This window comes from Pelodiscus sinensis, chromosome 2 (genome assembly GCF_049634645.1).
Source record: "Pelodiscus sinensis isolate JC-2024 chromosome 2, ASM4963464v1, whole genome shotgun sequence".
NCBI classification, from domain to species: Eukaryota; Metazoa; Chordata; order Testudines; family Trionychidae; genus Pelodiscus; species Pelodiscus sinensis.
The window spans coordinates 219,146,268-219,166,343 of NC_134712.1; the positions used below are offsets into that span (position 1 = coordinate 219,146,268).

The 20,076-nt window shown below is 38.3% G+C and overlaps 1 protein-coding gene across 2 annotated transcripts in view; it reads left to right on the forward strand.

Moving 5' to 3' along the window:
• LOC102444982 (macrophage mannose receptor 1-like) overlaps window positions 1-20,076 on the forward strand; it is a 107,478-nt gene that overhangs the window by 37,607 nt on the left and 49,795 nt on the right. For both annotated transcript variants that reach the window (XM_006119498.4, XM_006119499.4), the window contains 7 exons: window positions 235-348; window positions 1,425-1,540; window positions 8,463-8,611; window positions 10,822-11,021; window positions 11,909-12,030; window positions 14,515-14,602; window positions 16,293-16,437. In XM_006119498.4, the coding sequence (XP_006119560.2) occupies window positions 235-348; window positions 1,425-1,540; window positions 8,463-8,611; window positions 10,822-11,021; window positions 11,909-12,030; window positions 14,515-14,602; window positions 16,293-16,437 (934 nt within the window). The remainder of the gene's footprint in view (window positions 1-234; window positions 349-1,424; window positions 1,541-8,462; window positions 8,612-10,821; window positions 11,022-11,908; window positions 12,031-14,514; window positions 14,603-16,292; window positions 16,438-20,076) is intronic.

Sequence of the window (20,076 nt, forward strand, 5' to 3'; positions counted from 1 at the left end):
AGTTGGTCATTATGTACATTAAATTCAGTATGTAAAAACTGGATACCCAATATTTATCTACTTGTACTATAGACAGAATGTAAAATAAATCATGGATGTGTATTATACATTTTTATGGCACTACAAAAATATATCTCACATTAACATTACTCACATTAAGGAACTAATGAACATTTTTTGAAAGACTAAAATGTCCACTTGATTGATACGTGTTTTCCCTTATGCCATTTTCAGGATGGCTACTGGGCAGATCGTGCTTGTGAAAAGAAACTTGCATACATCTGTAAAAGGAAACCTTTGGCAGATACTAGTGTAGAAGAAGAAATCAATGAGCCAGACTGTCATAAAGTAAGTACAAAATACATTGTGTAAGTTGAATAAGCACGGAACAATTGAGACATAAAATAAAAAAAAAATAGATTACTGCGAGGATTAGGGTGGAAAGCCAAAAACTGGTTTGTGTTGGATTCACCGACATATGGCGCTTCTAGCCTTCATAATGTGGAGAACATACGGGATACCAGGAAGTATACATAGATCTAGTTTCGGCTGCCCTTTTGGCCCTTGTTTGCAAACCTGTAGCTCCTATAGATGATCACTTTCCTGACGTGGAACCAAGTTCTCCTGGCAGGACTGAGCTTGAAGTTTATTGAGTTGAAGTGATGCTATTCAGAGGCAGTGGAAGAGAGGTGAACATCGACTTATCAAGAAATGTTTTTAACAAGTCATTCTATGTTACCTCTTGTTTCATGAAGCAATATGTTATGGAAAGATGTTGCTCTTAGTTAAAAATATTATAAAACATTTATCAACAACTTTGTGTAGCCTACACATGATTCAGAGATGTAAAGTATCTAGCTTTGTTACAGTCAGAGTAGTTTTTATTTATTTACATTTTTATTACTTCATAGCTTATAATTGATAGTTTTATATATGTGTATTATCCATTTAACATCCAAGTTCTTCTGGGTCTTGTGTGGTTCTGAAGACTCGTGATGCTTTTGTGTTGAACTAGCTCAAAATTCTAATAGAAAATTCCATGTTACTTGTTCAGTACACAGACCTCAGGCAGTTTTACTGTTGGATAAGCAAACAAAGAAAAGATAGCCTGAGCATGGCACTGGCCCAGTTTTTATTTTTAAGATTTCTTTAATGTCATTTACAAAAGAGATGTCCTTATCAGAAAAATCAAGTCAGCATCTGACTGCTGAATAAACACTCCCATGTTCTACTTATTTCAAGAAAATATTTTGATAACTTATTTTCCATCTGCTTGTTGTTCACATTCTGACCCCTTTATTCTGACTGTTTTTAGCTGTCTCATGGTTTACCAGTAACTTTATGTTCTAAATGATTTTTAATACAGAGTATACATCTCACTTTTCCAGCAAGTTTGTGTAATTGCATAATATTTATTTTCACAGGGCTGGAAGAGATACGGCTTTCATTGTTACATGATTTCAAGTATATTTGCATCCTTTTCTGAAGCAAATCAAACCTGTTTAGAGAACCAGGCTTACCTAGCTACTGTTGAAAACAGGTATGGAAAAGGCTGCTCTTCTGCAGACTTTATAGGATCTTACAAGGCTCAAAATCCTAAAATAGTCTAAACCATAAAAATAAAATGCCTGATGTTGAACAATGTCAGAGTTGGGTTTGACGTACAAAATTAGAACGAAATATTAGAACCTCTCAAAATATGTGTGTAGGTGAGTAGGTGCCCAAATCCAAAGGTGTGGGTCAGCCCACTATAAAGATGGGTGCTATGAAATTTGATTTCACAATTGTAAAGGGCCTTCAAAACAAATTAGTCCCTCATTTACACCAGTGCAACCCTATTCCTATCAGTGCAGTTGCACAGGTATGTGAGATTAGTATTTCTTAAACAATTCAGTTGCTGATGAACAAAAAACAATTGCATTTGATCTCCCTGAGTTGTGTTGGTTCTGTAGAGTTTACAGAAGTAAAAAAAGCTGGAAAAAACTATTTTTGTTCTTAAATGAATTGCTAAGGCTTTGAATGCCATATAGGAAGCAGATCTGGCAAATGAGAAGGTGCTATTTTTACGTAGTTACTTTTTCTGGAACAGAGCTGACTTTCAAAAAGGTCACATTGGCTTTTCTGCTGGTCGAGCAGACACCAAGAGAACCCCCAAAGACTACAAAATCAGATGATTGGAGATATCTGGAGGGTATATGAGAGGCAACAAGTGTGTGGGGGGAGCAGGTTGCTCCCCATCTATATCAGAGGCAGTGGAGGAAGGGTTAGTGAAGGCTGCTGCGAAGCAGCCTCTGCCTGTAGTGGGCTGAGGCTTGGCACAGAAAGAGGCTGCTCAGGAAGCAGCACCTGTTCAGTTGCCGAGGCTGGCTGTGTACAAGGGCTGCTCTGGCAGCAGCCCCTGGCTGCTGGACTCAGTGTGAGCCAGGACCGGGCAGTCCTAGCTTGCGCTGGTCAGGGATGCTGTGTTGCTGCATTTTAAATGTAGTAAGAGCCTAGTGGCTCTTACTACTTTTAAAATGCAGAGATGTAGTGTGGGTGGCTCCCGGAGCTGGCATGAGCCTCGACTACACAATTGTATTGACTACGTGATTAGCCAGATAACCACAATTTAACATCCTTAGGTATTTGGCCAGGTTTATTGTCAAATGAAGTATAGTAATAGTTGTCCACAGACTCTACCAAACCACTGTTACCCAAAAAATTCCCACTGGAGACCACCCAGGGTTACACTAGTATGAATTTATTGATTGAGGAATTAACACTCCGCTATATGCGCTATATGGCTGCCACTAAAGGCTTAGACTAAAAGGGAACCAGTTATCTCTCTCACACACCTTCATTCATTCACACACATTCATTCCTGTCCTCAGACACTCACACACATACACAGGCCAATGGGTTGTAGAAGGTGCCAAGCATGTAGATTCTGGAGGGTCTCTGCTGATTGTGGCTGGGGTGTTGTTCAGGAAAGAAACTGGAAGAGGAACTTCTTAGAGAATTTCTGCCATATGCTTTCTCCTTTTATTGTCTTTGTACCACCCCTCTGACTCTTTCACATTTGTCCCCAGAGAGCATGCCCAGACTTCCCTTGATCCAGCAGAGCACCAGCATGTCCTTAATTGGTTTGATGACTCATCATCTGACTCCATGTGCTCAGCCGTGCAGTTTCTAATCCCAAACACACAATAGTCTCCACTCACACATTCATATCTCAGGGGAGAATGCAATTTAGAGCAAGTTACAAGCAGAGTGGATGAAAGTTACAAAAAGGATCAGAGTTGTAAGGTTTAACAAAGAGTACAATGAATTTCAGAGTTTAAAAGGCAATGCAACTCTATTACAAAGCTTCAGATAATCATTCACAAATTATCAGTAATTAAGTGATTTAGAAGACAACTGCTCCCTCCTCCCCTTCATCCCCCTAACAATGCAGTCAGCAGGAGGTTTTTGTCAGTCTCTAAATCATGTGTTGGCAGGACCTTTCAGTTTAGTGTATTTCCAGAAAATCCATGTGTAAAATCAAGTAATAGTTCGGGCGGAGACTTTTATGCAACAACCACTATGTATATGTACACACTGATAGTGGACCAGCTCAGTCAAGGGCAAGATTTTCCATTGCCCCATAGTCTAGAAAAATCAACTCCCTTCAGGGGCATTTTTATACATGTGTGCAAACAAATTACACATCAGTTTTAGCATTTCAGGTTGCTCTGACATTACCTTACTATGTACACGGTAGTTCAATCAGAACATTTCTATCCATCATGCTGTCATTTTAGGCCTTGTCCTGAAGTTGGGTCAGTATGTCCCTGTTATCTGAGGAGTGTGTATTGATTCCAAGATGTTTCTTAACGAGGTGTTCTGTTACCATCCCTCTGGAATGTGCTTATGGCCTGAGCATAGTACCAATTAGGTATGAGTGTATCTGCAATACCAGCCCTGCTTGTGCCAAATTCTGAGCAGTCTCTGCCTCTTGCTCACTAGCTTTGCTTTATATTAGGAAAGTCTTGACCACTGTTACCTAGGCCTCATACCAGGCCTATGGCTTAAATTTCAGGCCCTCATCCTTACTCCACAGGTAATCCCATGTCAATTCATTAATTACACTGGGCACTCTCCCTCTTTTCTCATCCAGGTCCTCCAGACAACACATTGCTGGGACCTTACTGTCTACCCCATTCTTGTAGCACAGTTAAGGTGCTTTCTAAGAAAGGTCGGTGGGCTCCTTTCCATAGCAGTCATAGGAGCTCCACTCTCTCTCCCTCTGTTCAAATCCCTTAGGCTGTGTCCAGACTCAGGGTTTTTTTCGAAAAAAGTAGCCTTTTTTCGAAAAAACTTCACCTGTGTCTAGACTGCACCCGCGTTCTTTCGAAATTAAATCGAAAGAACACGGCTTTTCTTTCGACGGCGGTAAACCTAATTCCACGAGGAAGAACGCCTTTTTTCAAAAGTTCTCTTTTGAAAAAAGGCATTCTTGAAAGCAAACAGGGCTTTTTAGAAAGAGCATCCAGACTCACTCGCTGCTTTCTTTCAAAAAAGCGGCTTGCTTTTTCGAAAGTTCCGCGTGCAGTCTAGACGCTCTCTTTCGAAAGAGGCTTGCAGTCTAGACATAGCCTTAGTGAACATCTCCTTTTTAAGCCTTTTCCCAAGCCATTTGTCAGGTCACTGTATACCTTCCCTATGGAGTACCTGCATTGGACATCCATCACAAGGCTGTGCCAGCAATTAGGTTGACTGCCTCCCCACAAGTCCCCACAGATTCCCAAATATCCCCTATGGTCCCCTTTTATATAATTCAGAACAAATCTGCATCACAAACGCCATCCTCCTTGAATAATTTAGGTGCCCTACATTGTGAAATTGCCAACCCTCTTATGTCTCCAATGAATATGACCACCACCCTGTTCATATCCTCCTTACTTTGTCCACCCAGGTGGTGTCCCATGACCCTGCCAGACCCCGTGTTAATGCATGTCCAACCATATACTTTTATGAGGTCGTTAGAATGCGATCACCTCACCAGAAACTATCAAGTTAAAGCCGCCGCATGGATATGGATAACCATTTAGCCCACTGATGACTGGAATAGGTTGGAGGCAATTGAAGCTTGTTGAAGATGCCAGTTGACAGATTGCCAATGACACTATTTATCACAGCACCTGCTCCTCTGTAGTGGGCCATTTGGTGACTGACTTTCCCATCCGTTTAATTGCATGAATTCATTAAAACTTGTCTCATAGCTCCATCATATGATCTGAGCCAGCTGATCTCCATGCTACATTGACAACCATCCTGCCCCAGGTCCCACAGCACTATCAGCATCTGCTCAGGTTCTTGGCTGGCTCCTAGTGAAAATGAGGGAAAGCATATGCCACATGAGTATCAAGCCCAGTAATGATAAAGTAATCATTATTTTCCTGGAGCTGATTTGAGGATCAAGCTCTGGGGGAAAAACCTGCAAATTCTGTTTAGGCTGTTGTGTGTGGCACTGCCACACTGACCTCAATTCATTCCTGTAGAATCATTTTCTTTACCACTTAGGCCATCCATGACCATGAATTCAAAATAATTATGTATGTTTGTTTGATGTCAAATTGGCCCTTGTCCCATAAAGAGGATCCTAAAACATGAGCAAGCTAACCAAAAAGTTCATTTCTATCTGAAAGTCCCTTGCAGTTGAACCAAACACAATGTATTTTACATGAGGAGATGCACAATATCCAGTATTACATGTTGGAGGAACACAGGGAGGGTAGAGTGTGGGAAGTCAGAACCTAGTTATATTTAGTCAGTGGGCCCTTTAGAATTTCTCATATTTGTTTCTGTTGTGTTACCAGGACTGTATACAAATTCTAGATGGCATAGCTTGTGTTTTCTTATGTGTGTACAAGTGAATTACACATTGCTGGTAGAACTTTAATACAAATAATGAACAGCAAAGTAATCTGGTCTTGGAATAATAACAACATATGCAAAATGTTTTTAGATGCTTTGACTTTGCAAAACTACCATCTCTACTGTATTTTCAATGAGCCTTCTAAGTATTGTTGTCTTTTAAGTGTAGTTGACTTTTATTTCTACATCTTCCCAGCCCTAAAGCCCTACATTTATACGTGGACAAAATTATAGAATACAAGAACTGGAAGGGTCCTTGAGAGATCATGAAGTCCAGTCCCCTGCCCGGACCAAGCATGGCCTAGCTCTTCCCTGGCAGGTGTCTGTCTAATCTGCTCTTAAATATCTCCAGAGATGGAGATACCACAACCTCTCTAGGCAATTTATTCCAGTGTTTAACCACCCTAATAGTTAGGAAGTTTTTCCTAATGTCCAAACTAAACCTCCCTTGCTGCAGTTTAAGCCCATTGCTTCTTATCCTATCATCAGAGAACAAGTAGAACAATTTTGCCGCCTCCTCCCTATGATACCTTTTTAGATACTTGAAAACCACTATCATGTCCCCTCTGAGTCATCTCTTTTCCAAATTAAACTAATCCAATTCCTTCAGCCTTGCCTCATAGCTCATGTTTTCTAGATCTTTAATCATTTTTGTTGCTCTCCTCTGGGCCCTCTCCAATTTCTCCACATCTTTCTTGAAATGTGGAGCCCAGAACTAGACACAATACTCCAACTGAGGCCTAATCAGCACAAAGTACAGTAAAAGAATGACTTCTCGTGTCTTACTGACAACACTTCTGTTAAGTCACACTGTTGACTCATAGTTAGCTTGTGTTCCACTATGACTCCTAAATCACTTTCAGCAGTACTCCTTCCTACACAGTCACTTCCCATTCTGTATGTATGAAATGGAGTGTTCCTTCCTAAATGGAGTACTTTCCATTTGTCCTTATTAAATTTCATCCTGTTTACCACAGATGATTTCTCCAGTTTGTCTAGATCATTTTGAATTATGACACTATCCTCCAGAGCAGTTGCAACCCCTCCCAGCTTGGTATCATCTACAAACATAATAAGCGAACTCTCTATGTCATAATCTAAATCGTTGCTGAAGATATTGAACAGAACTGGTCCCAAAACAGACCCCTGCAGAACTGCACTTGATATGCCTTTCCAGCATGACTATGAACCATTAACCGTTCTTAGAGAGTAGTTATTATCCAGCCAGTTATGCACCCACCTTATAGTAGCCCTATCTAAGTTGTATTTGCCTAGTTGATTGATAAGAAGTTCATGTGAGAACATATCAAATGCCTTACTAAATCTAGGTATACCACATCCAACGCTTCTCTCTTATCCACAAAATTTGTTATCCTATCAAAGAAAGCTATCAAATTGATTTGACATGATTTGTTCTTTACAAATCCATTCTGGCTGTTACCTATCACTTTATTTTCTTCCAGAAGTTTGCAGATGAATTCCTTAATTACCTGCTTCATTATCTTTCCTGACGCAAAAGTTAAACTAACTGGTCTGTAGTTTCCTGGGTTGTTCTTATTTCCCTTTTTATAGATGGGCACTATATTTGCCCTTTTCTAGTCTTCTGGAATCTCTTGCAACTTCGATGATTTTTCAAAGATGATAGCTAAAGGTTCAGATACCTCCTCTATCTTCTCCTTTTGTATTCTAGGATGCATTTCATCAGGCCGTGATGACTTATAGATGTTAATTAATGGATTTGATGCTTAATTCATAGATTGGTTAATAGATTAATGGTTCTTAATTAATAGATTTGATTTTCATGATGGTTAGCTGAAATAATGAATTTTAGTTTCTACCAATCCACCTTAAACGCAATTACTTTTGTTTATATCTCACTGTAGTATGGCAGATTCTTAGTGTATGTCTGAACTATATATTCCTCTTTCGAAAGAGGGATGTAAATTAGACATATTGCAATTGCAAATGAAGCTGAGATTTGAACGAGGTTTACAGGATCTTTTGAAAAAGGCATTTCTTTTCGAAAGAACCACGTCTAGACTGCGGTTTCACTTTCGAAATAGCATTTTTTGAACAAATGCTGTGATGCAATTATGCAAATCAAGTGTGGGAAATTCAAATCCCGGCTTCATTTGCAATTTCAATATGTCTAATTTATATCCCTCTTTCGAAAGAGGAATGTAGTCTAGATATAGCCTAAATCTGCATTAGATACTTGTGGTTCTTTTAACACCAAACTGTCTTGCATATAGGACCAGATTGTTTAAAATATAGACCTACTGTGCGTTCTCAAGAATTAAGATTATATTCCACCAAGATCACATGAGGTGCCCTCTTTCGTTTCTCTTGTTCCCACAAATTCAGTGCTCCTGCATGTAATTTTCTTTACAGAAAGAAAGGGGTGAGAGAAACTATAAATTCAGAAGTGAATAATTCCACTTTATTTTGATGTTTTGTACAAATAAGTATGTTTAAACCACACATTGAATGACTCTTCAGTAATAATGACATACTATGTACAAATATTGGATTAACACTGATTTCACTATTGTCGTCTTTTCTTGCAGATATGAACTAGCTTATCTAACTAGTCTGACAGGGCTGAGGCCTGAAAAATATTTTTGGATCGGTCTTTCAAATATAGAGGAAAAGGGAACTTTCAAGTGGACCAATGGTGAAGCAGTTTTATTCACGCACTGGAATTCAGAAATGCCAGGTATATGCAGTATTACAGTATGGGCTGGAGAGTAATTAATTTCCTTAACAAAACTTCTATATCTTTTACTGGATGGGACAGCAGTTGGCGGTTCTCAGATGCTTCTTTGGTAAAGGGTTTAATTGTCGGAATTTGTTTTTGCTACTTAGATGGGAATGGTGTAAGTGATCTGTATGCCTCCTTTATGTTAGCTTGCTAGTTACGGTGGAAAAGGTGCAAATAGAAATTGTATTTGCCCGTGTTATGGGAAAGACTGAGTTGTTTATAGGGGGGCTAGAATGATATGGAGTACATGGTGGCTTAAACAGAATGCTAGCTGGGAAATAGAGTGTATGGGTGAGGGTGAGGTCTTGTGGTATAATTGACCGCATCATAATAAGGATATTGCCTTATGAACATGAAGAGAGGGAAGAGCATTTTCGCAGGCAGGCTTGCAAACCTAGTGAGGAGGGCTTTAAATTTGGTTCATTGGAGGATGGTGACCTAAGCCCTGAGATAAGTGGGGAAGTGGGATACCAGGAAGAAACACAAGGAGGAAAGTGCCACAGAGGAGGACTCCTGATCCATACACAGAATGCAGGGAAATCAGCTAGTTATTTAAGGTGTCTGTACATGAATGCAAGAAGCCTGGGAAACCAGCAGGAAGAATTAGAAGTCCTGACACAGTCAAAGAACTATGATTTGATTGGAATAACAAAAAAAGGTATTATTGTACACAAATAGGGCTTTCTCGAAAGAGAGTATCCAGATTGTCTGGATGTTCTCTTTCAAAAAAGCAGATCACTTTTTTGAAAGTCTAGATGATCTCTTTCAAAAGAGGCTTTTTTGAAAGAGGTTTGTAGTCTTAGATGTACCCTAAGAGAGCAGTATGATTGTTTAGAGCTCCAGTATATACAGGGAGAAAAGCCTGTTGAGAGTCTTTGGGTTAAGTTTAGAGGCAGGAGCAACTGAGGTGATGTGGTTGGTGTCTCTATAGACCACCGGATCAGGTGGATGAGGTAGATGAGGCTTTCTTCAGACAACTAACAGAAACTTTCAGATCACAGGCCCTGGTTTTAATGAGGGACTTTATTCATCCTAACATCTGTTGGGAGACCAATACAGCAGTACACGGAAGTTTTTGGAGAATGCTGGGTACAACTTCCTTGTACATATGCTATTGCTCACAAATAGGGAGGAATTAGTAGGGGAAGTAGATGTGGGTGGCAATCTGGGAAGCAGTGATCATGAGATTGGTTGATTTCAGGATCCTGAAAAAAGGAGAGCTGCAAAATACACACTATGAACTTCAGAAGGGCACACTTTCACTCCCTCAGAGAACTGATGGGCAGGATCCCCTGGGATGCTAACATGAAGGGGAAAGGAGTCCAGGAGAGCTGGCAGCATTTTAAAGAAGCCTTATGGAAGGCACAGGAACAAACTGTCCCAATGCACAGTAAGAAAAGCAAATATGGTAGACAACCAGATAGGCTTACCGGGGAAATCCTTGGTGATCGTAAACACAAAAAGGAAGCTTACAAGAAGTGGAAACTTGGAGTGTGTGTGTGTGTGTGTGTGTGTGTGTGTATAAATCTATCTCAAGCATGGAGGGGTGTAATCAGGAAGGCCAAAGCACAACTGGAATTGCAGCTAACAAGCGATGATAGCAATAAGAGTGTGGTCAAGGAAGGTATGGGACCCTTACTGGAAGTGGGTACATCTAGTCTACACACTTCTTTTGAAAGAAGCTTTTTTGAAAAAATCTTTCTTTCGAAAGAGATTGTCTAGACAGGCACAACTTTTTCGAAAAAGCGATCTGTGTTTTAGAAAGAGGGCACCCAGACAAAATCTGGATGCTCTCTTTCAAAAAAGCCCTGTTTGCAATCAAGAATGCCTTTTTTTCATAAATTATACAAGGCATGTGGGCCACAAAGGTCTAGACACTGCAGTCATCAAAAGTGATCAAAACTGGGATCAGTTAAAACTGAGAACATAGCACCAAAAATGCAGGGCTCTCCCACTTGAATTCAGAGGAAAACTAGTTGTGAGAGAAAAGAAGGTTGTGAAGCTACTAGGGCCAGCCATTAAATGAAACAGGATGATATGTGCTATATACCTCCGATTCACTGCATAACCTTTGATGAAGGACTCGTTTACATAAAGACAGAGCTCAAAGTTCATAAAGTTCTTGATGACACAAAATTTTTTTTTTTTTTTATATATGTATAAAGGAAGAAAGTCAGGTTGCGTTGCTATGAGGACTGGAATTGCTGGTGGATTATGGGATGTTGTGAAATGTGAGGAAAAGGCAAAATTTCTTTGCAAACAATGGGCTCAGGGTGTGACACCTCCACCCATTCCAACAACAACTCCTGCCCCCACGTGCCCAGAAGGTTGGGATTCAAACAGTCGTATTAGTTTCTGCTTCAAAGTAAGTTTAGCGAATGATTCTCAATTAATGTGGACTCTGTACATGTTTGAAACACGTAAGTGCAAAGAAGAACTGAAACAAGAATGACTTGCATGCAGATTAGACATATCAGCACTTTCTCTCCACCCTGAAAGGTGCTCTGAGTGTTTTGTAGACAAGATTTACAAGCTATAAATAGAGGTCACTTCACTCATCACTGCAGTGCAGACACTGTGAAAAGAGCAACTATTTAGTAATATACAATAATAGGTGAGAGGGGCTCACAGTTGCTCTACTCTCACTTCCATGGTTCAAACCTGACTGTTCGTCTCCCCTATCTCTAGCCCCTATTAGGTTTGAAACTATTTTTCTTCATTATTTGCATTATTATAAAGGTTGGTCTCACCAATGCTATCCTCTAACCATGACTCAAATGTCTGCATGTAAATCCTTGCCTATGCTTACCCAGGGATTGACGCTCTGGAAATCAATCCTCCAGGGTTCAATTTAATGGATCTAGTAAAGACTGACTAAATTGACCGATGACAGCACCACCATTGAACCCAGTACTCCATGGGGTCATGAGGAGTAAGGGAAGTCAATGGGAGAGTTTCTCCTGTCGACATCCTCAGTGGAGACACTGCAGAAATTTTACTCCACTCTAGCTATGCTATTCTCATAGCAGGAGTTATGTGTCTTAAGTTGATTTTCTCCCTCAGTGTAAACTTGATCTAAAGTGAAACAGATCCTGATACAAGGTATTCAGTGACCTGTACAACACATATTAAATGTTATGCAGTCTGATTTTTAACATTAGATTGACATCATACCATAAGGAAATGGCTTATGTTTTTTTGATTCTGTGATACATACAGCATATCTCTGATTGTAAAATATAATCTCATTAGCCTTTTTCAAGAGACCGAAAGAGATCTTGGTTGGAATCTCAAGAATTTTGTAGAGCTATAGGAGGAGATTTGGCCACTATTAATGGCAAAGAAGAACAATATGTTATATGGCGTTCCATAGCGTGAGTATCTACCTACATTGTAGTTATTTTGTCACTTTATCTATTAAATAAGAGAAGAATGCCTTTTGATCCTTCCTGAAATAGCTGGTATCAATTAAATATTCATATGTTGGTACAATATTTGTCATTCAATTTAAATTATTTTAGAATTATAATATTGACAATCAGGAATTCTAAATTTTAATATTTTGGTATACTTTTATCTGCATATTATTTGGAAATGTATACATTTGCTACAGAAGTAATTTGGTACCAAACTGAGAACAAATTTTGCCAGGCCCATGGGAGTGGGGCTTTGGGAGGAAGGGGCAGGGCTGTGGGTAAGCCTCCTGCACCTTCAGTGCTGCCCAGTATGTGCTGCATGGGGTCCAGTAGCAATTTAAAGAGCCAGGGTCTTCTCCTCCTGCCGCTGCTGCTGAAAGCAATGGGCCCTTTTTAAATCACCTTTTCAATCATGAGGAAACTGTTCCCTTTGCCACTCCCTCCCTTTTCTCTGTCTCTCCCCCACCCCACACAATTGTCAGCAGCCCTGTTGGGTCTAACATACAAAAATTTGTGAAAGAGCAGGAAAATGGTCACTGAAAACTGGTCAGGGTTTTTATTTTTCCCTGTCTCTAATTAACCAGGAAGCTGAAACCATTTCCAGCAGCTTTGTTCCTGTGCAGTGAATGTGAATGCAATTAAGTGGTCTCTTTTAAGGAACTTATACTGTATAAAATAAGGAATATATTATCAATATTATCAAATGTAACTTTTTAAATCAGCATGCCTATCACAAATTTTGTATGAGTAGGTTAGAGGTTTGGATCTGATTCAAAGGCCATTGAAGTCAGAGTCTTATAAATCATGTCAGCAGACTTTAGAACACGTTGTGAATGTAGATAGGATATTTATTCAGTCTTCTTCTTACCTTACTTTCCCACGTGCAAAAATATGTACAACTTCCTGAGGTGATTTCAAAGACCATTTTAGCTTCCCATTGTTAAGACACTGTTTTACCACTGTTATCTTCATAAATGATGACTATATATAATCTATCCAGCAGTAAACAACTTTGAGGTTTTCAATAGTTCTACATGAAAAAAATCCTTCATTTTTTAACCAATTTAAAAAAAATCCCATTTTCTTCTGCTGTATTTCTGCCCTTATTTGGCAGGACAGTTTGTATGCAAGTTGATTCCTTTGCAACTAATAAATGGTAATAAAATCGCAACAATATATTTAATGTATAAATACTGATATACAAACAGGATCTCTTCTGGTATATGAGAATAGAAGTATTACATATGTAAACTCTCATGCTTAAGGAGAAAAATATGGTTTTGGATGTCTCACCTTATCCCCATCTTCATTTAAAGAAAACCCAATGGAGTGTGGACAGCTGTGAGTTGGAAGGGTGAGCCCATGCCCTGGATGTGTGGATTTTATTGTAGTCTTGATCTCATTTGTTATGTACCTGACAAAGGTCCTAAACAGAAGGGCCAGCTACATCCATTCAGGACCATTGACCATCAGAGGGGTTCTCCAGTCTCAGTAAGGTTAAAATTCTTCATTGATTTGGCCCTTTTCCAGCATGGGGTGGGGAGAAAGTCAAAATTTAAAAAAAAAAAAAAAAAAAAAAACCAGCAACATTTCCCCAACTAAGCAGTTGTCAACATTAACAGTTTGACTAAGCAAGTCCCAGACCATGGGATCATTTTTTAAAAGGATTTAGGTGCCTATAAATGCAGGTAGACATCCAATAGGATTTTCAAAAGTGCCTAAGAATGTTAGATGCTTCTATTGAAAATCTAGCTCATGTAGGCAATTTTGAAAATCACAGTAAGTGCATATGTGCATCATTACATATCTTAATACCTTTGTTAATCTGTCCAAATACCTACTGTCTAGCCCCAACCACCCACATTTTGTTCTTGACTATTATCCTCTTTGTACCTTTCGTACAATTTCTTGCTGCAGCTCAAATCCCAGGAATATCACACCTGAAGTTAAACCGGTGGAACTTTGTCATGAAGATAAATTATGGTTGAGTGTGAGGGTTTTCCACTGGGCCAGTGGCAATTCAGCATTTGGGACTTTTGCTATACAGAAATGTGACTCTGAATTTCCATGTCATTTCAATGCTAACTACCAGTCTACAGATACTCCTAGCAGCTGTAACTCACTTTCCCTCTGGTCATAGTTGAGAGTCAGTTGACTTTTAGCTCATGCAGTTGAAGCACTTGGATTTAACTCTGGTCGCAAATTCAATGACAGGTTCAATCCCTTCTTCTGAAGGCCAGAGTCTACCACGTTTACACAGCTATAAATAAATTTTAAATTATCTGATGACAATGTTCAGATATGTTTCCAACAGATTTTAGAAATATTTGCACATAAAGTTTATGAAACTACTTGATGTGATGTGCAATTCTGAAACTTATTTCATATAAAAATGTGTGTGTCTTGTTTATTTTTAATCTGTTTATATATCTTGTGATTTAGGAACAATGGATACTATCAGCAGAAATTCTGGCTAGGTTTATATTATTTGAATCCTGATGATGGATTTACTTGGAGTGATGGTTCTTCAGTGAGTTATTTAATTTTTCCACAATTTGTTTTCCTGACTCTAATCTTCATGCTTTTTTTTTGTTTGTAATTTTATTCTCAGTCATATTCCTGAACTCCTAGTAAACTGCAATGTGTGAGACTGATAACCAGTTTTTGTGTACAGCAGTCTTTTAAAAAAGTGATTAAAATATAAAAGTAGAATAAAAGTGACTAATATGAGCAAAAGGGTAGTCTATATAAACAGAAAGAGAAATTGCTCTCATTTGCTTGTTTTTGGCGATGAAGACTTGGTGAAGTTAGTATAGTTGTCTGTAGCACCTTAGCATCCTGGATAGCTGCCCATTTCTGCTTTTGTTTTGTAAAAATTAAAACAAATAAAACATAGGAGAAAAAAGCTTAGGTTTTTAAAATTTTCCCTTTTCCAGAACTTGATCTTCAGAGATCTGTAGCCAATTGGTCATACACTGGTGTACAAGTAGTAAGTCTATTGAAGCGAGGGTGTAAAATTGAAGTAAATGTACTGAATTTGGCTATGGTACTTTCCAGTGGAAGTGGTGTAAAAAAATCAACAGAACAGTTTACATTTGGAAAATGTGATTTTGTTGAAATCTCAATATTTTATGAGAATATGTCATTTCAATGCAATTTTAGATGGAAAAAATATGAAAAAGAATCTAAAGAAGAGCTCTGAGTAAACGCTTAAGCCAGTGTTTCTCAAACTGTGGGTCCCGATCCCCCGGGGGGTTCTGAGCAACTTAGAGGGTGGTCACAAACAACTTAGAGGGAGGTCGCGAGCAACTGAGAGGGTGGTTGCAGCAATGGAGAGGTGGGTCATGAGCAACTGAGAGGGAGGGTCACAGTATCACAAGTTTGAGAACCCCTGCCTTAAGCTTCTCTCTTGCTCTTCCCAACAGATATTGATCTAATAAAAGATATTGCCTCACTCACTTTGTCTTTCTAAAAATAATCATTTCGATTTTTTTATTTTGTTCCCATATGACAAAATGTTTTGTTTCATCTTTGTTTCAGTTCATTTTATTTTGACTTTTATATTAAATTAAATATTATTTTCACAATTTTATTTAAATTATTATAATATTTACACATTATAAAACAAAACTTTTTAACTTATCAAAGGAAAAATATTTTGATGTGTCTCAATCTTTTTTTTGGAGTTTTCATTCTGCAAGAAATTTAGAAATTTTAACTTGTGTTTGAATTCTGAATTGAGATGAAAATTTTGAAATGTCAGAATTTCCCACAGAATAGAAATTCCATTTTCTGATCAGCTTTATTTTCCAGATTGACCCTGGAAATCAAACTGGGGTCTCTCTACAGCATACAGTTACTATCTCCTTCTATGAAGAAAATAGTACAGGTTGAACCTCTCTAGTCCAGCATCCTTTGGACCTGACCGGTGCTGAACAAGAGAATTTGCCGAAACACAGGAAATCAATATTGTCTAGCAGCATTACCAACACTTCTACTACTTACTCGATTTTTAGAAGACGTTTAGGGGTAAATAACATAGAACATTGAGTCAGGAGTAGTGGCTATAAAAAATATATGGGACCACAGGAAACTTGGCCACCCCCATGATAGGTGGCCATCTGGGTAACTAAAATCATGCTAGGCCATGAATGTTGCTGGACGAGAGAGTGCCGGACTAGAGGGGTTCAACCTGTAATACAATTCTATTTCCACTATAGGTAATATATACAAACTGGGCCTATGGAGAACCAAATAATTATCAAGGAATGGAACTTTGTACAGAAGTCAGTGGAGATTCCAGCATGTTATGGAATGACAGGCATTGTGACTATGTATACGACTGGATTTGTGAAATAAAAAAAGGTACAATTACGTCTTTTAAATAAGAACAATAAACAAACATAAGAAAGTATTTTTATTATTTTAAATAAATAGCTACCCTTTAGAATGTTACATGAAAGAAGTAAAATGAGAACAGAGTGAGGGTATTAATACAGCTGTCTTCATTAAATTGAAAGACTTAGAATGTCTAACGGGTGTCCTGATAGTACATCAGTGGGTTTGCCTTGCTTTTTTTCATATCTTAAAGAAGGGAATGTGATTTTTGAATTACATTCATTTTATTCTAAGAGACACTGATAACTTTAAAATTCAGTTTAAAATTCCATTCAAATTTTCCCTTTTCATTTTTTCTTTCTTTTCTCCAAGTTTTTTACATTTATATTTTCTGAGGTTTAATTTTAGTGTATTGAAAAGGATTTTTCCCCCTCTTCAGATTAATTCAATCCTTTTTGAGTTTTTAAAACATGAAAAACTGGTCTTTTCCTGCGTGTGTGTGTTAAAAGCCAGATTTTATAAATTGTGGTTATTTTGCACATATCTATTATGAGATCAAAGGTTTAGGCCAAACTGAAGAAAATCAAATTAAAATTGAGAATTTTGTACATAAGCAGTAGGGTTTTTCTGCATATGCAGTAGAATTTTTCTATTTCAGCTACTGAACCAATTTCCTTCAAACATGGTTTGATTTTTAGGTCTCTCAGAAATCTTCAAAACAAATGAAGTTTGAAGAAAAACAGGTCAGTAGCTTTAAAGTTATGGTAACAGGCAAACATATCCAGAATTAGGAGGACCTGAACAAATGTGCTCTGAATGTGTTGAACTTAAAATTTTGACTGGCTGGCACAAGGGCACTTTTATTAAGGAATTCTGGGGAGGGGAGGTGGGTTGCTTTTTTTTTTTTTTTTTTTTGGCATCCAGTCCAAAACTCCAAATCAAGAAAACGGCACATTCTAAAAGCAGCATACATAGCTAACTTCAAGGATTTCAATGACTGTTCCAGCAATTGCCTCATCACAGTCTCTTATTTAGGGAGACCATAAAGTGAAGGGCATATTTCTGATGAATGAGAGCAAATTTAGACTAGAAAGATCCACTTCTGTTGGGTAAAGAAATTTCTGGAAAATTCAATAGGAAATTTCACCAAAAGGTTAACACTTTTGAGAGTCTATTTTTTCAACAAGGAAAATTACTAAAAAACAGATGACATAGGGAGACATCACATGTAATGGAAAGTCATTTTATGCAGTCTCAGCTCCTGGGAAATCCATGCTCTGACAAACAAAGCTCAAAGAGGATTTGTGGCCTGTCATTTATGCTACTGAAATATAATCAGGAAATGGTAAACTCTGCGACAATATATTGTGATAGGCTTTTTTTCTAGCAGGTATTGTTCATGAACATAAATTGAGAAAAAAAAAATTAAATTATTTTCATTTTAAAGGATTTGAAATGGTAAAGCTTATTTTTGCAATATTTTTCTAATGAAAGTTTTATCTGAAGCCTTATCTAAATGGTTAGCACATCTCATTTTCTGTAAACTCAGTTCAATAAATACAAAAATCATTGTTTAATGCATTTCTATTAAAAATAAAAGATTTTATGAAAAATATTAGAAAAAGTTACCAATTTTCTTTTACAAAAATTATTTGAGAGAAAAGGCCATTTTTCAAAGAAAAAAACTATCTGAAAAAAGTTAAACCAAGTAATACCTGTTGACAGATTGTATCTAGCTTTCCTCTTGTCTGTCACTACAAATACTAATTTTTATATAAAATCAATATAAAAAGCAGGTTCAGAAGGCCTAGAAGTCTTTCTAGAGCAGGATAACTATCTGCTATGCCCCAGGCATTTCAAAACAGTTATAATTTAATGCTGACACATTTAAAAGGTAACTTACATTATGTTATAAAGAATATACCTAGTCTTTAGTAAGGCATTTGATGGGTCTCACATGATATTCTTATCAATAAACTAGGCAAATACAACTTAGATGGGGCTACTATAAGGTGGGTACATAACTGGCTGGATAACCGTACTCAGAGAGTAGTTATTAATGGTTCACAATCCTGCTGGAAAGGTATAACTAGTGGGGTTCCGCAGAGGTCTGTTTTGGGAACAGCTCTGTTCAATATCTTCATCAACGATTTAGATATTGGCATAGAAAGTATGCGTATTAAGTTTGCAGATGATACCAAGCTGGGAGGGGTTGCGACTGCTCTGGAGGATAGGGTCATAATTCAAAATGGCCTGGACAAATTGGAGAAATGGTCTGAGGTAAACAGGATGAAGTTTAATAAAGACAAATGCAAAGTGCTCCACTTAGGAAGGAACAATCAGTTTCACACATACAGAATGGGAAGTGACTGTCTAGGAAGGAGTATGGCAGAAAGAGATCTAGGGGTTATAATGGACCACAAGCTGAATATGAGTCAGCAGTTTGATGCTGTTGCAAAAAAGCAAACATGATTCTGGGATGCATTAACAGGTGTGTTGTGAGCAAGACACGAGAAGTCATTCTTCCGCTCTACTCTGCGCTGGTTAGGCTTCAGTTGGAGTATTGTGTCCAGTTCTGGGCACCGCATTTCAAGAAAGATGTGGAGAAATTGGAGAGGGTCCAGAGAAGAGCAACAAGAATGATTAAAGGTCTAGAGAACATGACTTCTGAAGGAAGGCTGAAGGAATTGGGTTTGATTAGTTTAGAAAAGAGAAGATTGAGGGGGGACATGATAGCCGTTTTCAGATATCTAAAAGGGTGTCATAAGGAGGAGGGAGAAAACTAGTTCATCTTGGCCTCTGAGGATAGAACAAGAAGCAATGGGCTTAAACTGCAGCAAGGGAGGTTTAGGTTGGACATTAGGAAAAAGTTTCTAACTGTCAGGGTAGTCAAACACTGGAATAAATTGTCCAGAGAGGTTGTGCAATGTCCATCTCCGGAGATATTTAAGAGTAGGTTAGATAAATAAGAACATAAGAATGGCTGTACTGGGTCAGAGCAAAGGTCCATTTAGCCCAGTAGCCTGTCTGCTGACAGTGGCCAGCACCAGGTGCCCCAGAGAGGGTGGACCGAAGACAATGATCAAGCGATTTGTCTCCTGCCATCCTTCTCCAGCCTCTGACAAACAGAGGACAGGGACACCATTTCTATCCCCTGGCTAATAGCCTTTTATGGACCTAACCTCCATGAAATTATCTAGCTTCTCTTTAAACTCTGTTATAGTCCTAGCCTTCACAGCCTCCTCTGGCAAGGAGTTCCACAGCTTGGCTACACGCTGTGTGAAAAAAGAACTTTCTTTAATTAATTTTAAACCTGCTACCCATTAATTTCATTTGGTGTCCTCTAGTTCTTCTATTATGGGAATTAATAAATAACTTTTCTTTATTCGCCCTCTCCACACCACTCATGATTTTATATACCTCTATCATATCCCCCTTTAGTCTCCTCTTTTCTAAACTGAATGTCTATCAGGGATGGTCTAGACAGTACTTGGTCCTGCCATGAGGGCAGGAGAGTAGACTCGATGACTTCTCGAGGTCCCTTCCAGTCCTACTAGTCTGTGATTCCGTGATAACTGAGATTAGTGCTTTGGGGCAGGAATGTTTTCTTTAAATTTTACTGTATACATTTTGAGTACTATGTAAGACTTTTATTTTACTTAATTT